This window comes from Phyllostomus discolor, chromosome 12 (assembly GCF_004126475.2).
Source record: "Phyllostomus discolor isolate MPI-MPIP mPhyDis1 chromosome 12, mPhyDis1.pri.v3, whole genome shotgun sequence".
Taxonomy (NCBI): Eukaryota; Metazoa; Chordata; class Mammalia; order Chiroptera; family Phyllostomidae; genus Phyllostomus; species Phyllostomus discolor.
In genome coordinates this window covers 23,421,191-23,445,244 of record NC_040914.2, presented here as the reverse complement: position 1 = coordinate 23,445,244, position 24,054 = coordinate 23,421,191, and the positions used below count along the sequence as shown (strand labels likewise).

The window sequence follows — 24,054 nt, the reverse complement described above, 5'->3', positions numbered from 1 at the left end:
TTGTGGCATTGAACAATATCCTAGACAAAATGGGCTTTAATGATATTTACAGAACCCTCCATCCCAAAGAAACTAAATACACATTTTTTTCAAATGCACATGGAACATTTTCAAAGATTGACCACATGATAGGACACAAAACAAGCCTCAACAATTTCAAAAAAATTGAAATCATACCAAGCAATTTCTCGGATCACAAGGGACTGAAGCTAGAAACCAACCCCAAGGAAAAAAACCAAAAACACTCAAATTCATGGAGATTAAACAGCATGCTATTAACTAATGAATGGGTCAAGAATGATATTAGGGAAGAAATCAAAAGGTTTCTGGAAACAAATGAAAACGAACTCACAACAACCCAAAACTTATGGGACACAGCCAAGGCAGTCCTGAGAGGGAAGTTCATAGCGATACAGGCCCACCTAAAAAAGTTAGAAACATTTCAAACAAACAACCTAACCCTATGTCTACAAGAACTCGAGGAACAACAACAAAGGCAGCCCAGAGCAAGCAGAAGGAAGGAAATAACCAAGATCAGAGCAGAATTAAATGACATAGAGACTAAAAGCACAATTCTAAGGATCAATGAATCCAAGAGCTGGTTCTTTGAAAAGATAAACAAAATCGACAAGCCTTTAAGCAGACTCATCAAGAAAAAAAGAGAGAAAACCCAAATAAACACAAACAGAAATGAAAGAGGAGAGATTACAACAGATACCACAGAAATACAAAGGATTGTAAGAAATCACTACAAAGAACTGTATGCCAAGAAATTTGAAAACCTAGGTGAAGTGGACAAATTTCTAGAAAAATATAATCTTCCAAAACTCAATAAAATGGAAGCAGAAAGCCTGAACAGACCAATAACAGCAAAAGAAATTGAAGCAGTAATCAAAAAACTCCCAACACACAAAAGCCCTGGACCAGATGGTTTCACAGGAGAATTCTACAAAGCATTTAAGGAAGAACTAACACCTATCCTTCACAGACTATTTCAAAAAATCCAAAAAGATCAAAGACTCCCAAACTCTTTTTATGAGGCCAACATCATCTTAATTCCAAAACCAGATGACACAACAAAGAAAGAAAACTACAGGTCAATACCGCTGATGAACATTGACGCTAAAATCCTCAACAAGATACTGGCAAACCGCATCCAACAGTACATTAAGAAGATCATACATCATGACCAAGTGGGATTCATTCCAGATATGCAAGGATGGTACAATATTTGCAAATCAGTAAATGTGATACATCACATAAACAAAAGCAAAGACAAAAACCACATGATCATATCACTAGATGCAGAAAAAGCATTTGATAAGGTACAACACCCATTTATGATAAAAAACACTCAGTAAAGTGGGAATGGAGGGAGCATTCCTCAACATAATAAAGGCCATATATGAGAAACCTACAGCCAACATTATACTCAATGGGCAAAAATTAAAATCTTTTCCACTAAGAACAGGAACAAGACAAGGATGTCCACTTTCACCACTTCTATTCAATATAGTACTGGAAGTTCTAGCCACAGCAATCAGACAAGAAAAAGAAATAAAAGGAATCCAAATTGGAAAGAAGGAAACAACACTGTCACTGTTTGCAGATGACATGATAGTGTACATAGAAAATCCTATAGACTCCACCAAAAAACTGCTTGACCTAATAAGTGAATTTGGCAAAACAGCGGGATACAAAGTCAATATCCAGAAATCAAAGGCATTTCTGTACACCAACAATGAAATAGCAGAAGCAGAAATTAAGAAAAAAGTCCCATTTGAAATAGCAAAAAGAAAAATAAAATACCTAGGAAGAAACCTAGCCAAAGAGGTAAAAGAACTGTATTCAGAAAACTACATAACACTGAGGAGAGAAATCAAGGAAGACACAAACAAATGGAAATATATACCGTGTTCATGGATTGGAAGAATTAATATCATCAAAATGTCCATACTACCAAAAGCAATTTACACATTCAATGCAATACCTATTAAAGTACCAATGGCATATTTCACAGACATAGAACAAACACTTCAACAATTTATATGGAACCATAAATGACCCCAATAGCTGCTGCAATTTTGAGAAAGAAGAGTAAAGTAGGAGGAATCACAATACCTGACACTAAACTATACTACAAGGCCACTGTAATCAAAACTGCCTGGTACTGGCATAAAAACAGGCGCATGGACCAATGGAACAGAACAGAGAGCCTCTACCCAAGCCTCTACAGTGAATTAATATTTGACAAAGGAAGCAGCAACATAAAATGGAATAAAAATAGCCTCTTCAACAAATGCTGTTGGGAGAACTGGACAGCTACATGCAAAAAAATGAAACTCGAGCACCAACTTACACCTTATACAAAAATAGATTCAAGGTGGATAAAAGACTTAAATATAAAGCGTGACACCATTAAAGTCCTAGAAGAGAACGTAGGTAGGAAAATCTCAGATATTTCACGCAGAAACTTTTTTACTGACTTGTCTCCTAGAGCAAGGGACATAAAGGAAAGAATAAACAGATGTGACCTCATCAAAATTAAAAGCTTTTGCACAGCTAAAGAAAACAGTATCAAAATAAAAAGAGAACCAACTGTATGGGAAAACGTATTTGCCAATGATACCTCAGACAAGGGTTTAATCTCCAAAATATAAAAAGAACTTACATGACTCCACTCTAGGAAGACAAGTAACCCAATTAAAAAATGGGCAAAGGACTTGAACAGACACTTCTCCAAGGAGGACATACAGAAAATCCAAAGACACATGAAACGATGCTCAATATCGCTAGCCATCAGAGAGATGCAGATTAAAACCACAATGAGATACCGCTTCACACCAGTCAGAATGGCCATCATAAACAAAGCAGCAAACAACAAGTGTTGGAGAGGCTGTGGAGAAAGGGGGTCCCTAGTACACTGTTGGTGGGACTGCAGACTGGTACAACCACTATGGAAAGCAGTTTGGAACTTCCTCAGAAAACTAAGAATGGATCTGCCTTTTGTCCCAGCAATTCCACTGCTGGGACTATATGCTAGGAACACTGAAACACCAATACAAAAGAACATTTTCACCCCGATGTTCATAGAAGCACAATTTACCATAGCTAGGTGCTGGAGGCAACCAAGATGCCTATCAGTAAATGAATGGATCAAAAAGCTATGGTACATTTACACAATGGAATTCTATGCAGCAGAAAGAAAGAAGGAGCTCCTACCCTTTGCAACAGCATGGATGGAGCTGGAAAGCATTATGCTAAGTGAAACAAGCCAGGCAATGAAAGACAAATACCACATGATATCACCTTTAACAGGAATCTAAACAACAAAAGAAAAAAAACTAGCAAAATATAACCAAAGACACTGAAATAGGGGATAGTCTGACAGTGACCAGAGGGCAGAGAAGAGGGAATTTCAGGGGGGAATGGGTAGGGTTTACAGGAACAAATTTGGAGGACACATGGACAAAAACTAGGGTTGGGGGGTAATGGGGGGGAAGGGGGGAGGGTTGGGTGGGTGGGCTGGAATGGGAGTAGGGGGGAGAAAACTGTACTTGAACAATGATTAAAATAAAATTAAAAAAAAATCCCTAGGTGTCCTATTAATTACATTTCAAAATAAATAGTTTATGTTGAAAACTAAACTTCCAACAAAAGTAAGGGTATGCTGAACACAGTTTAGAAATTTGCACATGATGGACATCAATTTTCCAGAAATACCAAAGAAATAGAATTGTTCAGTGATGAAATACTGGTCACATGCAGTTCAATTTAATTTTAAAGTAGCTAGTTACAGAAACCCTATAATAAATACACTCATGATTTTCAATTACCTTAGTTTTCCAGAAATGGGCATTTTTCTCCATAAACCCCAAACACACACCAATTTAGTAACCATACTGCTAATCTTAATATTGAAAAAGAAACTAATACACATATTTTTGATCTGTGAGTATGAATATCTGAACATGAATTTTAAATCTGAACATGAATAAATGCTAAAGAACAGGCCATATAATACTCTGGTAAATTAAACAAAACAGGGGCCCCTAAAAAGTAATCTGAAAAAAAGGGGAGTTTAAAACTGTAAAACACAATATAGCATTGAGAACATAAAAAAGGTAAGAAAACATTTTCAAAACAAAATGCTTTTCCTAACATGGTCCCAATTCCCAGCTCTTCTCTTGCAGAAAATTCAAATGCAAACCACTTTAAGATACTACCTTTCAATTCTTACAACTAGTGTCCTTAAAAACAGCAGAGACAAGTGTTGGGGAGATGATGGAAAAGGGAATCCCAGCACACCACTGGTGGGAAGGTAAATTGGTGAATACACTACAGAATCAGTGTAAACACCCCACATATTCCTTGAAAAAAGAAAATTATTTCACGAAGACATACCAGTCAGAAAATATATCCAAAAAAAAGAATTGGTACCTAAAAGAGAAACCTGCATACCAATGTTCATTGGAGCATTGTTTAGAAAAGCCAATACACAAAAAAGAACCAAAATGTCTAACAAGAGATGAATAGAAAATAATATTTCATAGAAAAATAATTAGAATGGAATATTTATTATTAAGTGATTTCAGACTAAAAAAAGGTTGCCTTTTGTACCAATATACATGAACTATTAGAACATTCTGCTAAGTGAAATAAAGCAGAGGTAAGAAAAAATGAGTAAGCCTTGTCAGATATCATATACATATAATCTAAAATAAGAAGGCCCAGGGGTTGTGATCAAGATTACAGAAAAGGTAAACCCTATACTCAAATGTTCAACCAGCACACCAGAATTACAACTAAACTGCAGAACCACCATTAATCTGAAACCACCTGATTTGGCTCAACAGAAGTAGCACAAATAAGCATAGACAAAGGCACATAGAAATGGGTAGAAGGGATAAAGATATGGGAATTGTATTTCCCACATCCCCAGTTTTGTGTGGTGGTTAAAAACTGGGAAAGATAACTTGGCTACAGAAGTACCCAGCAAGACACCTGAACCCCCATTCACCTTGCTACTGGTGGGAAGACAAGTCTCCCTAACCTCTGGCTATAGAAAGCAGTGAGGGTTTGCTGGAGGGACATGGCAGGTACCTGGAGTCCCCTGTGTTCCCCTTAAAGGGCATGAGAATGGAATTACAAGGACTCAGTCACTCTGAGTTTCTGCATCATGGCAGCAGTTGGACATGCAGAGAAGAAATAAAAGGTCTGGCATCATAGTAAGAGCTGGAGGGGCAACTTTCTCTCAGACAGATGTGCTGTCAGAGGTAATTGTTCCTTTTCTGCAAGAACACCCCACACCACCACAAGACTCAGTAGGACCAGCATCATACCTGAGAGTCCTACAACCTGACTACAGCTGTTAGCTCTACTCTGCTGATTCCCTGATATCTTCCCTTACCAAAACTGCAGGCCTAGCCAAGAATTTTCCAGAAGCTTTTCCATACATGTGACCTGTGCTGATCCTGTGTCAGACTTTTCTAATATCTATCAAACAGTCGACCTGACTTCTGCATATTCCAAAACACCGACAATGTGCCTGATGTCAACCACAGCAGGCCAGTTTTTTAGTTTGACTTCTCCTGGGCACCTTTAAGACAAACTAAAGTAGCAAGGGATCTACCAAAAGATCCAAAGATTTTTTTTGTGTCTCATAGCAAGTCACCTAGCAGGGCAGAAGTGGCAGCACAGGTGGATGTTACAAAGCTAGGACACCTGGCAGACAACTTCATTTCATGTTCAGCACCACCAACAACCTTACAAGTAACAAACAGAAAAAGCAGCCTCACTGGTAAGTAGGATCACACTGCAGTAACTCCAGCTTTGAGAAATAAACCCCTGAACAGGTGATGTGCCACAGCACTCGGGGTTAGAGATCTATTGTTGTGGCTTCTCCCCATAGTAGACTGTCCCAGGTATAAATCCCTCCCATTCAAGTACAAAAGAACACAAGGCTAAATTACAATGGCAGTGTGTACACTGCCCACAATGGAAAGGAGGACACAACTGGAGCCCCCAGCTTGGGTGAACAGAAGCCTGTGCCAGTGGATTCTGTAGGATACTCACTATATAAGTCCACCCTACAAAGACCAAGCAATATAGCAGCTCTACCATATGTAGAAATGAGCACAGGGAGGTGGCCAAAATCAAGATGGAAAACCTTGTCCTAATGGAAAGAACAGAACTGAGAGACATTGACACTAAGAGCAACCTGACAGTAACCAGAAAGGACTTGGGAAGAGATGATGAGAAGGAAAGGTAGAAGGGTTTTCAGGAACAACTATAAAGGACACATGGAAAAACTCAAAGGAGGGTGGAATCAGTGGAGGGAGGTGGGGGATACAATAAAAAATAAAAAATATATTAAAAATGAACACTTTCATTTTTCAGTAAAGAAAGGAGATCTTAAATATTCAGTAAGCAATTAGATGTCACTACTACACACCTAGATTCTAAAATTAAGTCCAGATCCAATGTCTTTGAATCCTGTCACCTGTCAAATAGTAACAGTATAGAATAATCAATAGATATTGCTTGTTATTGTGAATCAATGAAAAAACTTTATTGACATAATTATAAAAATATTAATCCAAACTCTGAAATTACAATTGTTTGCACTTTTAAAAAATATTTTGGTGTTGTTGAAGAACAGTTGTCTCCACTTTTAAAAATTAGGATTTGCCTTGCTGGTGTAGCTCAGTGGGTGGAGCATGGGCTGAGAACCAAAGGGTGGCCAGTTCGACTCCCTGTCAGGGCACATGCCTGGGTTGTGGACCAGGTCCCTTCTGGGACCCTGTGTGAGGCAACCACACATTGATGTTTCTCTCCCTCTCTTACTGCCTTCCTTCCCTTCTCTCTATATAAAGAAATACAATATTTTTTTAAAATTAGCATTTTTAAGCAGTGCACCCTGGTTCTGGATATTGAGCAGCAGTTATATAAAAGACCACAAAATGAATTGAAGCACATCTTCTTTCCCAAAGAGCCTGGGTCATGTACACAGCAGGCCTGCAACAGCTACATGTGAGGATGAGGCCAGATGCTGGGAGACTTTAGGAGACCCCAGGACATGTGATTTCATTATGGTTCATGAGCAGAGGATTTTGGTATTCTTAACTAAGTTTAAATTGTTCAAAATGAGCCAAAATGACATCTTGGCAAAGTGTGCAGATATCTTAGCTAATGGTTATGGCTGGTGAAAGGCCTGAGGTGGAAGGAAGAGTGTTGCTCAGAGCAGCTGCCAGTAAGTCAGGTCAAGAAGCAACATTTAACTGACTGTGAGATGCTGCCTAGTATGTGAAATTGCAGGAGAAGGTTGTGGCATTTCAAGGATCCTAGTTACAGAAAATGAATGCCACAACAGCAATATTATAATGTAGCATGGCTGAACTCTTCAAAAAACACTTATCATCTACACTTATTATGAGAATGTTCCACTAGGTACAATGGAATATATCAATACAGGGGAATTTTTCACATTATTTAATGCCAATGGACACCAAGAAAACAAACTGCTAATGCCGTAACTGCACTACATTACCAAACAACACATTGTTACCTATAAACCGCAGTAACATTAGAGACATTAAAATGTTCCATTATATTCACCTTTATTAATAAAAATAGAAGTACACACACCATATAAATAAAAAAAATCACAGTACAATTGTGTTACCATTTCTCAGCACACACACTGGAAACATTTGGGGAGTGTTACTATTCTTGTAAATTATCATCTTGTAGAGCAGTTTTCTTTGGTTTTACTAAATGGAGGCTAAATGTTGAGCAAGTGTGGACATACAACAATGTTATGGACTGAGGGATGAACTGTTCATATTCTCTCACACATCAAGGATGACTTTTTATTCCAACCATATCAACTAATATTCAACTATGACTACCATGAAGATGCATCAGGATTTTAATAAATTGACATTTTCTTAAAAGGAGGTTTAGAAAAGTTTTTAAAATTTTTAACATTTCTATGTCTTACCATAATGAAAAATAGCATGACTTACATTGTAATATACAATAAAATTCTGAGTAACCTTAAAACAGCAAGTGCATTTAGACTTTTTCATACATTGTACATTATATTGTCCTCAATCTTCTACGGAATGTAATTCTGAGTGATGCTCACCTAATATACACAAGTTCATGGGTTGTTAAGGAACCAACAATCGACCCACTGACTTCACATACACACCAGGAATAAAAACAGTAGCATAAACTGCTAGGAAACTGGAATCAATTTAATATATCCTTGTCAAAATATTTCAAATGCTGTCAATATACAGTAGTTTATATTCTGAGTAATTATAACTAATGAGACATTGGTTCTCTTGACATTTTGAAGCACACTGAAAAGTACTGATTGATATTTTTAAACTTTCTGTGATTCTCTATAATAAGTATTCTGATTTAGAGCAATACCTGGAAGCTATCATTAAATCTCTACTCTGAATTATGATATTTTGAAAGTATTTCTGAATTACATACTTTCCTGAATTTTGATACCTTTCAAGCCACTTTGGGAATAAGTTCTGTGGGATTATGGGAACTGTGTAATTTCACAAAAGTCTTTCATTCTTTATGAATGTAGATCCAACCCCACTATGCATTCCAATATATAATGAGGCTGTAGGTTCACATATATGATTTTCTACAATTTCCTTTTCAATTTTTTTTTATGGTGTGGAATCTCATATGCCACTCACGAAGTGAATGTTGGAAAAAAGCTTTAATTTGGTGAGTATGCTTCAATTATAGGTTAAAATCTTGCCATAATTTATACATTTGTACAGTTTTTCTCCAGATCGATCTTTCTCATACTAGGTAATGCAGTTCTGTTCACTAAAAGACTTGTTATATACACTGCTTTTATATGGTTTCTTTCCACTATGAGTGACCTGACGAGTGACCTGAAATTCACCACTGTGAATTTCCCACATAAAGTGACCTGATGTCACCACAGAATCGACATTTATAAGCCTTGTGTCCAATATGAATTCTCTGAAGATAAGTAAGGGTTGGAAGTGGCTTAAAGCTTTATGCCATTATGTACATTTAAAAGGCTTTGCTACAGTATATATTTTATGATGAATGAGCATTGAGGACTGTTTAAAGTTTTTGTCACATTAGGTATATAAGTAAGGCATTTCTTCTTTGTGAATTATTTGATGTTGAGTAAGGTTTCAGGACTATAATGCTTTACTACATACTCAACACTTACAAGGTTTCTCTCCTATATGAATTTTCTGATGCTTAGAAGGCCTACAAGACTGGTGAAAGGCTTTACCTCATATTTTACCTACATAAACTTTTTCATGGGAATGACCTCTCTGGTGAAGAATAAGGGTTGAATAGCGTGTAAATGCTTTGCCACACTGTGTACATTCATAAGGCTTCTCTCCATGTGAGTCTTCTGATGATTAGTAAGAGTTTGCAGGTGTCTAAAGGCTTTCCCACATTGTGTACATTCATAGGGCTTCTCTCCAGTGTGAATTTTTTGATGGTGAGAAAGTGTTTTCTGGTGTCTAAAGGCTTTCCCACATTGTGTACATTCATAGGGCTTCTCTCCAGTGTGAATTTTCTGATGTTGAGTAAGTGTTCCCTGGTGTCTAAAGGCTTTCCCACACTGTGTACATTCATAGGGCTTCTCTCCAGTATGAATTTTCTGATGTTGAGTAAGTGTTTTCTGGTGTCTAAAGGCTTTCCCACACTGTGTACATTCATAGGGCTTCTCTCCAGTGTGAATTTTCTGATGGTGAGAAAGTGTTCCCTGGTGTCTAAAGGCTTTCCCACACTGTGTACATTCATAGGGCTTCTCTCCAGTGTGAATTTTCTGATGTTGAGTAAGTGTTCCTTGGTGTCTAAAGGCTTTCCCACACTGTGTACATTGATAGGGCTTCTCTCCAGTATGAATTTTCTGATGTTGAGTAAGTGTTCCCTGGTGTCTAAAGGCTTTCCCACACTGTGTGCATTGATAGGGCTTCTCTCCAGTATGAATTTTCTGATGTTGAGTAAGTGTTCCCTGGCGTCTAAAGGCTTTCCCACACTGTGTACATTGATAGGGCTTCTCTCCAGTATGAATTTTCTGATGTTGAGTAAGTGTTCCCTGGAATCTAAAGGCTTTCCCACATTGTGTACATTCATAAGGCTTCTCTCCAGTATGAATTTTCTGATGTTGAGTAAGTGTTCCCTGGTGTCTAAAGGCTTTCCCACACTGTGTACATTCATAGGGCTTCTCTCCAGTATGAATTTTCTGATGTTGAGTAAGTGTTCCCTGCTCTCTAAAGGCTTTCCCACACTGTGTACATTCATAAGGCTTCTCTCCAGTATGAATTTTCTGATGTTGAGTAAGTGTTCCCTGGCGTCTAAAGGCTTTCCCACACTGTGTACATTGATAGGGCTTCTCTCCAGTATGAATTTTCTGATGTTGAGTAAGTGTTCCCTGGTGTCTAAAGGCTTTCCCACACTGTGTACATTGATAGGGCTTCTCTCCAGTATGAATTTTCTGATGTTGAGTAAGTGTTCCCTGGCGTCTAAAGGCTTTCCCACACTGTGTACATTGATAGGGCTTCTCTCCAGTATGAATTTTCTGATGTTGAGTAAGTGTTCCCTGGCGTCTAAAGGCTTTCCCACACTGTGTACATTGATAGGGCTTCTCTCCAGTATGAATTTTCTGATGTTGAGTAAGTGTTCCCTGGTGTCTAAAGGCTTTCTCACATTGTGTACATTGATAGGGCTTCTCTCCAGTATGAATTTTCTGATGTTGAGTAAGTGTTTTCTGGTGTCTAAAGGCTTTCCCACATTGTGTACACTCATAGGGCTTCTCTCCAGTGTGAATTTTCTGATGTTGAGTAAGTGTTCCCTGGTGTCTAAAGGCTTTCTCACATTGTGTACATTCATAAGGTTTCTTTCCAGTATGAATTTTTTGATGTTGAGTAAGTGTTCCCTGGTGTCTAAAGGCTTTCTCACATTGTGTACATTCATAGGGCTTCTCTCCAGTATGAATTTTCTGATGTTGAGTAAGTGTTCCCTGGTGTCTAAAGGCTTTCCCACATTGTGTACACTCATAGGGCTTCTCTCCAGTATGAATTTTCTGATGTTGAGTAAGTGTTCCCTGGTGTCTAAAGTATTTCCCACATTGTGTACATCCATAAGGCTTCTCTCCAGTATGAATTTTCTGATGATGAGTAAAGGTTGAGGACCACCTAAAGGCTTTTCCACATTCTCTACACTCATACTGCTTTTCTCCACTATGAATTCTGTGATTTTGTGCAAGATTACAGGACTCTGTAAAGGCACTGTCACCTTCACTACATTGGAAAATTTTCTTTCCTGCATGAATTTTCTCATCTTCATTGAAATCTGAAGACTGACTAAGAGCTTTAGCACATTCTCTATATTTACCAGGCCCGTGTCCAGTGTGAAATCTGTGATGATTAGTAAGGGTTGAGGTAATCCTAAATGCATTGCCACCTTCTTTACACATATCAGCCTTTTGTCCAAGATAATTTTGTTGATGTAGATTTACACCTGAAAAACTATGACCTGTTTTACCACAGTCTTTACACTCATGTTCATTTCTGGGACCCATTTTGTTAAGTGTATTTAGATTAGGTATTTCATTGAAGACTTTCATGCATGGTAAATATTTGTAAACTTTCTCCCCAACAGCAATATTTGTTTCTTCATTGCTGCTTGAAGATTCCTTTAAACATGTGATATATTTACTTTGCTTGGTTTTCAGCTTCACAATAGGAAAATCCTGATGATTATTGTGATTTGACATCTGGTCAAAGACTTTACCACCTTCATAATGGCTATCTGGAAGCTGAGTCTTCTGATGTACATTAGGATTTGACTCGTGGATAGAAGTCTTCCAATTTGCATTGCATTGACTACTTCTGTCTGAGTCCCATGTACTCTAGTAAACATTGAACACAGAAAGGCCTTTTGTGACATCTGTAACTTCATTAAACATGTGCACTTATTCCCAAATAAGCATTGTGCAATCCCTATTCACGCATGTTGGTTGTATTAAAAATTACTCCCAAGTTCATAAAAATATTATACAATGGAATAAAAGAAAACGTTATTTCTAAAAGAAGTATATTTCCTTAGTAAAGGCATTATAAAGTGATCCCATTTAAGCTTTATACATGCATTTTAAATGATCACATTATAAAAATTATTGACTGAAAATTGATTCTCACTCTGTTTTAAACAATTCAAATGATTACACACACCACAAATTATTAGATTTCCTAGATTTTGCAGATTGACTTTAGGACAGGGGTGTAAAACTCATTTTCCCAGGGGTCACACAGCCTCCAGGTTGCCTTCAATGGGCCACATGTAATTTTAGGAGTGTGTAAATGTAACCATTCCTTAACTAGGGGCAAGGAGATTGATACTGCCAATATAAACAAGGTGCTGGGCTGGATAAAAGCAGGGGAAGGGCCACATTTGGCCTGGAGATTCTGTGTTTGCCACTTGCTCTTTAAAAGAATACATACAAGCCCTGGCTGGCGTAGCTCAGTGGATTGAGCACGGGCTGGGAGCCAAAGTGTCCCAGGTTCGATTCCCAGCCAGGGTACATTCCTGGGTTGCAGGTCATAACCCCCAGCAACCACACATTGATGTTTCTCTCTCGCGCGCTCTCTCTCTCTCTCTCTCTCTCTCTCTCCCTCCCCTCCCTCCCTAAAAATAAATAAAATAAAATCTTTAAAAAAAAAAGAATACATACACTTAAATCATTATTTTCAGTCTTCTTATTTGGAAACACATTGATCTGCAAATGTAGCTGATTTAAATTGGAAGTTTTCCCTAATTTGAAATATTTCTCACGTCTTTAGATAACAAGGATTTTTCATGAATAATTTTCTAAACTTAGATATCTTCATTTAAACATCAGTTCTATCTTGTCATACACTCCTTTATCAGTATCAAAGGCACACCTCTCATATCTTACCAGTGTTGCTTCAAAGAATAAATCTTCTCTTCCTGACCTTTGCAAGAAGTCCTGGTTGTCTGCAGATGACACAGCTGAAAGACACAAAATAAAGGTTCACAGGTACTACACGCAGGTCAATGTACACTGAATTTTCAAAAAAATTTTAAAGAAATCACAGTGTTGAACACTTCAAAAAACGTTAAATGTTTGCAGGAACACCAAGTATGGTACAATGAGAAAAAGTCACATAGAAAAGGAACAACAGTTGCTTACACTCAGCAACCACTGAGCTGACATTCGCTGGCAAACAATGGAAATAGGATAAGAGAACTTCACATTCCCAGTTCTTTTCTAGACACATAAAGAGTCCAATGTGTTCAATGATCTCACTGTTTTTAAGCATCTTCAAAATACATGTTTCTGTTTTGCAGGACACACTGTGCTCACACCATAACAGCACACAGTGAATACATTAAAGTACACACAGAAAAGAAAGGGTAATACTTGAAATACCACAGAAACCAGTGGACTAAAGATCAATATCAAGCATAAAAAGATACCCTGGGCTTTGAGAAAGAAACTGACACTACATTAAACTTGCACCTCATACACACTCAAAAACAAACACACACCACTTGTGTTTGCCGAAATTAGAGTTTAAACAAGGGGTGAGTGTTATTTTTTTCTCTTAACCTGGAGAAAGCAAGTTTATAAAGCCTAGTTGTTTACATTTCTGAAATTCAACAAATATATCAAGACAGGAAACAGAAAACCAATTCAAATCAGAAAATTAAAATATATCTACACAAATTGGCACTAGGTGTATTCAAATGTATTACCTACTGGATAAAGAATTGCAAATACCCACCTGAATATGGAAACATAGAAAAATATGACAAGTACTTAATAGCAGAAAATCTGTAAATGACCAAAGTAAAAATCAAAACAAAGAAAATGTGAAAGTAAGCCAAAGAGAGAATGGGAAGCTGAAAAATAGAATGCTCAAATTGAAAAATACATTAAAATATAGAAACATCAAGCAGTTGCCTGTTTATGTCCCCAGCCAGGTAACAGGCCCACAACCCAGGCATATTCCTTTTCCCAGAAGTAAATCAGAGACCTTGGCTTTCATGGATGATGCTCCACAAACTGAGCCACTAGGGCCAGGGCAAAAGCTGATAGCTCTTAATTCACTAAAAGAAGAGATTGTAGGATATTATTTTTATCATAACATGCAAAGGAAATGTAAACCCACAAAAGTAAACAAACAGCATTACACCAAATATAAAAACTCCTGCACATTAAAGCAAAAAACCTGTAGGATAAAATCACATCCTGTAGAAGGAATAAAATTTCTGCAAAGTTTACCCAATAAGTAGTTAATATCCAGGTTATATGAAGGACTTTTACAAAACATCATGATAAAACAAGTAACCCAATTTTTAAAATGAACAAATATATGTCATTAACTAATTTATAAAAAAATCAGGAATATACAATGAGATTAGACAGATTCTATTATAAATGGTCTGAGAGAAACTGAACCAATACACACAAAACATTGTAAGTAGACCACTTTGTTTTGACATGTACCAAAATAAACTTCAAGTAAATTAAAACCTAAATTTAAGACCTGAAACCATGAAAACACTAGAAAAAGGACAGCTGACAAACTCTGTAATGACTCTTAAAAATATTATTTTAGATATAACATGGTAGGTAGAGCAGACAGGAGAAAAAAATAAACAAGACTACAATAAAATAAGTTTTTTCAGAGCAATGGAAATCATCAAGAAAACAAACCAATCTACTGAATAGTGGAAGATACCCACAAATAATGCTAAATATTCAAAGGATACAAGGAACTTACACAACACCAAAATAAAACAACAGTCTGATGGAGAAATGGGGAGCACTGGCTTGTGTGCTCAATGGATCGAGTGCTGGCGCCTCAGAACCACAGGATCAGCAGTTCGATTCCCTGGAAAGGCATATGCCTACACTGCAGGCCAGGTTCAGTTTTCATATTACACATCTGTATACCTGCTGAACAGACCTTGTTAAACCAAAAAAAATTATATCTCAACATGTCACTTTCAAGCGATGAGTCATGATGTGTTTATGGAAATTATTAAAAAAGGACTGCAAATAAAAGTTCCATGTTATTGAACAATTACAAAACCTTAATTGTATGCACTGCATATTTTTTGGTAAAGATTCTATTTATTTTTAGAGAGGGGAAGGGAGAGAAAAGAGAGGGGGAGAAACATCCATGTGTGGTTGCCTCTTGCATGTCCCCTACTGGGGGCCTGGTTTGCAAGCCAGGCATTTGCCCTAGACTGGAAATCTGACTGGCGACCCTTTGGTTAGCAGGCTGGCACTCAGTGCACTGTGGCACCACAGCTAAAGAGATCACATGCTTTTCAAGGAAAACTGTAAACCAACTTTGTTTCTCAAATTCATAGTATTAACATTTAAACTGATATCTCAAATGAAGCATTAAGAAAAAAAAAACAAAGAAAAAAGCAAGCATCATCATGAGGAAAAAAGAGAACCTATGAACTGAGAAAAAATATTCGTAAGCCCTGCGTGGTGTGGCTCAGTGGACTGAGCACCTGCCTTTGAACCAAAAGGTCAGCAGTTTGATTCTTGATAAGGGCACATGCCTGGGTTGTGTCCAGTCCCCCTTTGGTGGTATGTGAGAGGCAACTGATCAATGTGTTTTTTAGGCACTGATGTTTGTCTCCCTTTCTCCCTTACCCCTCTGTAGAAATAGATAAATAAAATATTTTAAAAATATATAGATAAAAACATGGTGTGTAAAAGACTCTCAGCATCTTATGTCTTTTTGGAAATGGACATTAAAAGAAGGAAAATTAAAGAAAGTGCACATTCAAGCAACATGAAACCCCTGCTGGCAAGGTCAGAATCCAGAAAACTGAGAAAAGCAAATGATGCTGTGCATGTGGAGCAAACAGAACTCTCAGTCCTTGTTGGTGAAAATGCAAAATGCTACAGTCACTTGGGTAGAGTTTAGAAGTCCCCACACAACTAAACATACACTTATTATATAATCCACAAAGTGTGCTCCATAGTATTGGACTAAGGAGTTAGAAATTTTATCTGCACAAAACTCTACATGGGAATATTTTTTAAAGTATAATTCATAATTTCCAAAAATTCAAAACAGTAAAGACATATGTGAACAGGTGAATAGAAAAGGAAACTGAAATATATACAATGAAATATTATTTAGCACTAAAAATGATATATCAAGACATGAAAGAAATGTAAATTAATAGAATTAAGGGAATTTATTCCATCAGACCCACTGCTCAGTTGGTTAGAGTGTCATCTAGATACACAAAGGTCACAGGTTATATGTCACTCCAAAATATTCAACTGAGGATTTGAAAGAGACATTTGCATACCTGTGTCAATGGTAGCGTTATTCACAAAAGCCTGGTAGGTGGAAACAACCGCCAGATCAATGGATAAATACATTAAAATATTTAGTATATACAGTATACTGTATATACTAAAGCTAGCTATCGTGGCTCAGTGGATGGAGTACTGGCCTGTGAACAAAAGAGTTCCTGGTTCAATTTCAAGTCAAGGCTCATGCCAGGGTTTTGGGCCAGGTCCCCAATAGGTGTTGTGTGAAAAGCAAATATACACTAGTGTTTCCCTCTCTTTCTTTTTCTCTTCCTCTCTCTAGAAATGAATAAAATCTTTCAAAAAGTTATAAAAATGTAGTACATATACATGATGGAATACTGTTCTGCCTGGAAATAGGAAATATGTTCTCACCTGATACCACAAAGTCAAACTGGAACATGTTCTAAGTGAAGTGCATGAGTCACAAATACACGAGCCACAGCCTTCCACTTAGGTGACTTCTAATAGAGTCCAACTCAGAGAAAAGAAAAGGTAGTTACCTGGGCCTTGGTTTTACAAAAAATGAGGAAGTGGTTGTTTAATGGATATTGTGACATTTCTTTGAGATGAAAGTTTCCAGAATTCAGATGGACAATTAAACAAATAATCTTAATGTGACTTAACTGTACCACTAGAGAAAGTTTAGAAGGTAGATATTTATTTCATAATTTCTTATCAAAATTTAAAATAAAAAATATCTAAAAGAGACAACTATAAATATTTTGCTTTTTAACTTTAACTTTTTATGAACTTTTAGTCCAGTTTATGTAAGAATCTGTGAAAAAAATCAAATCCAGTGTATAAAAGGCTTTGCTTATCATTTGTAATGTAAACTGAAAATTAAGCTGTTCAAGGGTCAGTGTTGGGAACCACCTGCCTAGTATCAGAAGCTGTAACCCCTGCCAAGGCTAAGGCTGAGGGAACGACCTTGGACCTTAAGTGAGCAAGGAGACAAAAGTTATCTCTCTGACAGGAGCACCACTTCTGCTCCTTTTTCTTCATCCTGCCTGGCTCCCAATGCTTGGTCAGTTAGCCAATGATGGGTAAGATTCCCTAAGGGAGGAACAACCTAAGACAGGCATGATCATGTGGGAGGCCCCCAAGGAAGGACTTTGGGGCTACAGCAAAAGGGGGTGATGGGCCCTCACCTCTCAGCTTTGACATCGCCTGAGTCCTCATTGTCTGTGAGAAAATCTTCTAATCTCTTGGCTGCCTTACTTCCCTTGTTCCACCTAAGTCTGAAACAATGATGGAGGGTGGTACAGCCCTGTGCTGGAAAGGGCGGGTTCCCCTGGCTGATCAGGCCTAAGAAAGAATATGTAAACCCCTGTGAAACCTGCTTTGTTTAGAATGCTGTCAATGAAATGATAAGGGTCCAAGCAAGAAGTAAGTTTCTTCCTCAACGTTTTACAGCTCTTTAGCTATTTGACCCTGACACGAAATAGGCCCTTAGACTTCTTTGTTATCTATTGTTCGATCCTTACTTCCTGGCAATGATTAATGAGCTTTAGCTGAATTCCTGTGTAAAGGAACCCAATAAAATCCTGCTGGGGCAGGAGAATGAGGTGTTCTCCCCTAGGGAGGGTGGTTGAGGTGCTCCCCACTAGAGAGAGTGGCCATTCCATCCCTATTTCCCCACACGACCTGGTTGTCTCTGTGTATGTTTTTCTCATGTTTTGATGAGCCATCCACAGCATTCTGCTGTCACTGTAGGCCAGTGGTCGTGCCAGGTTAGCATTTACTAAATTAAATAATAGAATTCTGTGGGGAGTCAGTCACTGATACACATTTGACTAAAAAAGAAATGTGTGTTAAGTTACCATGCAGATCTATACAACAATCAAATGCAGAAAAACACAAAAATGCACCCTTTCCTTCAGTATAAGAGAACTAAGTAGTTTTGTAAGCTAAAGCTTGGTTAAACACCAAAACACTAAACAAAAGCTTTTTATTTTTAAGAAAAAAGTATGTTTTGTCACTTTCTGTTCTCAGCATACATTTCAATTCTTTCCAGTGGAACCAAAACCTCCAGAACCCCATTCAATGTCTTCCAACTCTTGAACTTCCTCTATTTCTGTATAATAAACCTGTTCACAAATGCACTGTGCAATGCAGTCACCCTTTTAACTTCAAAGTTTCCTTTGCCAAAATTGAACAGTACAACACCAATATTTCCTCCATAATCTTCATCTATGACACCACTTGCCACATTTAGGAAGTGTTTTGCAGCCAAACCAGAACATGGAGCTACTCTTCCATAGCACCCAACAGCAAGAGTGATCTGAATGTCGGTTTTCACAAGGGCTTTCTCCATAGGTGGCACTGTGTAAGCATTGGTACTGTACAGATCACAGCCACCTGTCTGTGCAGATCCATTGGTTGCAGGGGTGGCGTGCTCCCAGAGCAGAAGGAAAGGTATCCCTGAACCTCCCTCCTCTGCAGGACCCTACTGCTTGCTGGAGGAGATGGTGTGTACCTCTTCAGGCCATGGCATGGCAGAACAGAATGCGGGCACAGGTTGCCCCAGAGAAACAGGAAGGCATGAATCAAATCATTTCAAAAATTACATTCAACTTAGAACAGCTTTTTAAAAAGATTTTATTTATTTATCTTTATACAGAGGGGATAGGAGGAACATGGAACATCATGTGAGGTGGCCTCACATGCGCCCCCTGCTGGGGAACTAACTCACAATCCATGCATGTGCCCCAACAGGGAATTCAGCCATGGACAGATATAAAATGAAGACTATTTCTGTAACTCAAAAGACCAAACGGAGATTGACCATTAAACAAGCACAGAAGAAAACAAGATACTTCATGAACAGTGTAAGGAAAAAAGCAGACAAATGTGCACTTCAATTTAATGGCAATTGCTATGTGGCTCATTCGTATTTGAATCGAGTCCTACAATGTCTTAAGTACTAATCTAAAACTATCAATTATTTTCCTAATATGTAAAAAAAACTAAAAAGTTAAAGTTTGGAGAATTTATCATATATAAGGAATCACCCTGGAAAAGCAGTAATGATAATGACTGACTGAGACTGAGAGATGCTGATGTCCAGGTCTTTCTCTTAAAGGGCCTGACACAGACTTACATGCACTCATGAACTCTGACCTTCAGCCTTGGGACAGTAGATTGAAAGGTGCTATGGACATTCAGGGAGGGTCTCAACTGTCTGGCTTCAGGGCTTATGCTAGAGGTGGGACATTTTCCTACATAGAAGTCATCTGAGGCCATTCTTCCCTGCTGAGCTCTCCTCACAGAAGAGCTAGAAGGTGCTATATCTGAGTCCACTCCTACCTGGCTAATGCTGTAGTGATTCCCTCAGTCCCCATGATTCCCTCAGGCCTTGCCCCACTCCACTTGAGAATTCACCCAAGTCACACCCGGTAAGTTTTCCATACAAATGGTGCCTCTTGTCTCATGGTTCAGACTCTCCTAAATCTCTCAAAGAGGCTCAATCTGCCCTCTGCATGCTTTATACTTCTCACTCTGTGGCTGTGGGAAAGCAAAAGGACATTTTCTTTCCACATTTTATTGTTTTTCAAGTACAGTTGTCTCCATTTTCCCTATCACTCCCCCAACACAGCCATCCCTACTTCCCCACATTGACCCTACCCCCCTTTAGTTTTTTCCATGTGTCCTTTGTACATCTTCCTGAAAATCCTTGCCCTCTACCCCCATTATTCCTTCCACCTCCCCTCTGGTTACTGTCAGTTTGTTCTTTACTTCCATGTTTCTGGTTACATTTTGCTTGCTTGTTCATTTTGTTGATTAATTTTTTCTTATAGGTGAGATCATATGGTATTTGTCTTTCACCACCTCACTTATTTCATTGCCATAGTGCTCTCCAGATACATCCATGCTGTCCCAAAGGTTAGGAGATCCTTCTACCCTAAGAACCCTGATACACCTATTCTAAAGAACCTATGCCCACCAATGTTCATAGCAGAAGAATTTACAATGGCCAAATGCTGGAAGAAACTTAAGTGCCCATCAGGAAATGAATGGGTCTGCAAACTAAAGTACACATGCACAAGCACAAAGATATTTTTAAGTGAAACAGAAAAGTAGATTGTCTCAGGTTTGGGAGGTGCATTTTCATACAAGAAAATCACTGAGTCTAAACTTTGTAGGGACTTGTTTGCATCCCCCAGAGGGTTAAAAAATATAAGTCAAAAAACATGACACATGTCCCCAGGCTTCCTGGGATTTCTGTGACAAACTGCAGGATCTCAACCACTTTCTTCATGATCCCTGTTCTTGGCACAAAAAAAAAAAAAATCTTAAAAAAAGAGAAAAAGGCTTAGCGTACAATTTCTAAGCAACATGCACAGATTTTCCCAGGTCCTCAAAGGAATGCAAGAGAAGCCTGACCATGGTTACCATCACAGACGAAAAACAACTTAATTATATACACTGCACACGTTTTTTAAGATTGCATGTATGTATTTTTAGAGAGGGATAGCTTTGGCCGTAACTGCTAGTAGGATAACAGAGGTCATTGGAGTCAAAACAGAATTTGGAAACCATGTAACCATGTAGGTGCATAGGATACTGTTGGAGATGAGCTGGCACTCTATGACAGCAACAGAAATAAGCCTGGGTTTTCAAAATTCTTTCCACTGAAGCACAGCTTCCAAAACCACACTTGAAGCTCTGGCTCCCTCTGAAACCTTTGTGTTACTCACTTGTGACATCTGCATCAGAATTCTCACCTACCTGGAGGGGTGAATATTGACTTTTTGGGGGAAACATCACGGCTCTCCTGCATTTGTTCCAAAAATGTGACCAGGCCTGGCTTAGAAACAACAAGACCTGTGTACAAAATAAATATTATTACTTTTTAAAGACTCCCAATTTCCAATCCACATTGTGCTCAGGTAAGAACACTGCAGGAAAAGTAAAATATCCTAGTAGATCATTTTGCAAAGAACTGTTTCCTGAAGCACCCTAACTGTTCTAACAATGCATAAATTTTTCAATGGGATCCTAAGGACCATGGTTCTTGAAGCCTTTATTTTATACAGGAGATAACCCCCAATTTCTCCCTTGTGATTATGAAGCTGAAAGTCTACCATACAAAGTCAAGTCCCCAAAAGATGTTATATAAAGAAAATCCTGTGGTTGGGGCAGGCAATGTGAAGGAAGTCAGCCTCACCAAGGGAGACCAGGTTGCTATAATTCTCCAATATCACATCTGAGTACAATTTCCACTGAGCTGGGTCTAGGCATTCCCATTCCTCCCAAGACAAATCTTCTGATATATCCTTGAAGGTCAAAGATTCCTGAAAAAAAAAAAAGAGACGAATTTATGAAGGATACACAGCACAGTTCTCAGTGTCATCTAACATGAAAACTGTTAGAAGCGGTTTTGACCTAGGAGATATCCTGCATCATTGAGTAAGGCCACTTGGACTCTCTAACACTCTCTAATGTATTTTGTAACATCAACAAGTGAGGATAATACATGTCTACAAATCCAATGCAAAGACATTACTTTTCAGGAAAATAAACTTTAAAATGAAAGAACACACACAGGCATATGGATTGTTGAGTATTGTATTTGTATCATTCAGAATCAGCTGTGTATACTTCTCAGCTACAAAAGGCATGGTGAGTTGAAAGTGTAAGTAACTTCTTTAAGTTTCATTCAGGGAACAAAAAATGTCCTTGTGTTAAAATGCAGATTTTGATTTAAGAGTTGTGGGTGAGGCCTGTGTTTTCACATTTTTCAAGAGCTCACTTTTTTAAGTATGTTTGATTGGTTATTCTTTTACAATTGTCCCATTTTTACTCCCCTTTTACCCTTCCATTCTGGAAAACCCCTGCTCTACAATTGCCTGGATAAGTTCATGACCATGGGTTATACAAATAAGTTCTATGGCCTCTCCATTTCTTATACTATTTTAAATTCTTCTATTTTCTACCCACCATTTATGTTTCTTCTTCCCTGTACCTTCTCCTCAATTATCCCCTTGCCCCCAGCCCACTCTTCACCCTCCATAGGATCTCCATTTTTCTGAATTTTTTCCTCTTCCAGTTGTTTGTATATTTTGTGTTTCTTTTGGTTTTGTTTTATAGGTTCAGTTGCTAATACTATGAGTTTATTGTCATTTCACTATTCATATTTTTGATCATCTTCTTTTTCTTAGATTAAGTCCCTTGAACATTTCATATAAGGCCTGGGTGATGATGGACTCCTTTAACTTGACCTTATTTGGGAAACACTTGATTTGTCCTTCCATTCTAAATGATAGCTCTGCTGGTTAGATTAATCTTGGGTGTATGTCCATACCTTCCATGGCTTTGAATAGTTTTTTCCAGCGCCTACTTGCCTGCAAGGTTTCTTTTGACAAATCAGCTGCTAGTCTTATGGGAATCCCTTTGTAGGTCACTCTCCTTTTGTGTTGCTGGATTTGAGATTCTCTTCTTATCTTTTATCTTGGGTAATGGAATTGTGATGTGTGTTGGTGTCTTCCTCCTTGGGTGCTACTTCTTTGGGACTCTGAGAGCTTCCTTCACTTGCAGGTCTATTTCTTTCAGCACACACAGTAAGTTTTCCTTGATTATTTTTCAAACCAGTTTTTCATTTCATCTCTTCTTCTCCTTCTGACACCCCTATGATTAGAATGTTGGAAAGTTTAAAGTTGTCCCAGAGGTAATTCAGCCTGTTCTCAATTTTAAAAAATTCTTCTTTCTGCATAGTATCCTGGTTGAGTATTTATTTCTTCCTACAGGTCCAAATTATTGCTTTCAGTCCAGATTTCCTTCCTTTCCCTGTTGGCCCCCTGTATGTTTGGTGCTTTGGTTCATTTTTTAAAAAATCATTTTATATTTTAGAGAGTGGGAAGGGAAGGAGGAAGAGAGTAAGAGAAACACCAATGTGTGGTTGTCTCTACCATGTCCCATACTGGGGATCTGGCCAGCAACCCAGACACGTGCCCTAACTTGAAATTAAGCAGAAACTGTTTGGTTAACAGGCTGGAAGTTCATCCCTTGAGCCACAGCAGCCAGGCATCTTTTGCTGGAATGTTGACTGGTTCTTTTCATTTGGGCCATATTTCAATGTCTCATTGTACCTGTTATATTCCTAGGTGTGGAGCCTTAGGTATTTACCATGGAAGGGCAACCCACTTTGCTGTGTTGTGGTGCTGTTTGTGGGGCAGGGCTCAGACAGGGAACAATCCTGCTTGCTCATTTCTCACCCAGCTTTTAGTCAATTCTCCCACTACCCACAAGGGAACTGCCATTTCTGGTGCTAATTCTGTGGTGAATGGTCTTTTGTACATCCTAGGATCTCTGCAACAGAATTTTTTGTGAGACAGAGTTTCTCCTGCTGTTGCAACCTTCACAAGTTTTTATAGGTAGAGGTTTTGTGGCTTCATTTCCCTGCATTCAAACCCTGGACTGCAGTGTTTCTCTCATTCCCCTGTTGTTCTTCTGGTTTATCAGCATTTTAATGTAGAACCATCAGGTCCACCAACTGTCGCCTCACATCCCCAGTCCTCCAGCCACTGCCTCACACTCCTGGTATGCCAGCTGCCAACTTGCTGCAAGTCATCTCCATACTGACTGTCCATATCTGTCCCTGCTATTAGTCTGCATGAATGTTTCTTCTTTAAGTCCTTGGTTGTCAT

General features: G+C 38.3%; 1 protein-coding gene and 1 pseudogene across 1 annotated transcript; both read right to left on the bottom strand.

Moving 5' to 3' along the window:
- Positions 1 to 9,308: 9,308 nt before the first annotated feature.
- LOC114510648 (zinc finger protein 420-like) lies at positions 9,309 to 24,054 on the bottom strand. Its single transcript, XM_036012893.1, is given in 6 exon segments — positions 9,309 to 9,424; positions 9,427 to 11,941; positions 12,989 to 13,062; positions 21,137 to 21,232; positions 21,576 to 21,702; positions 23,902 to 24,054. Coding segments are annotated over 6 exon segments (3,081 nt in total).
- LOC114511142 lies at positions 18,384 to 18,902 on the bottom strand (annotated as a pseudogene).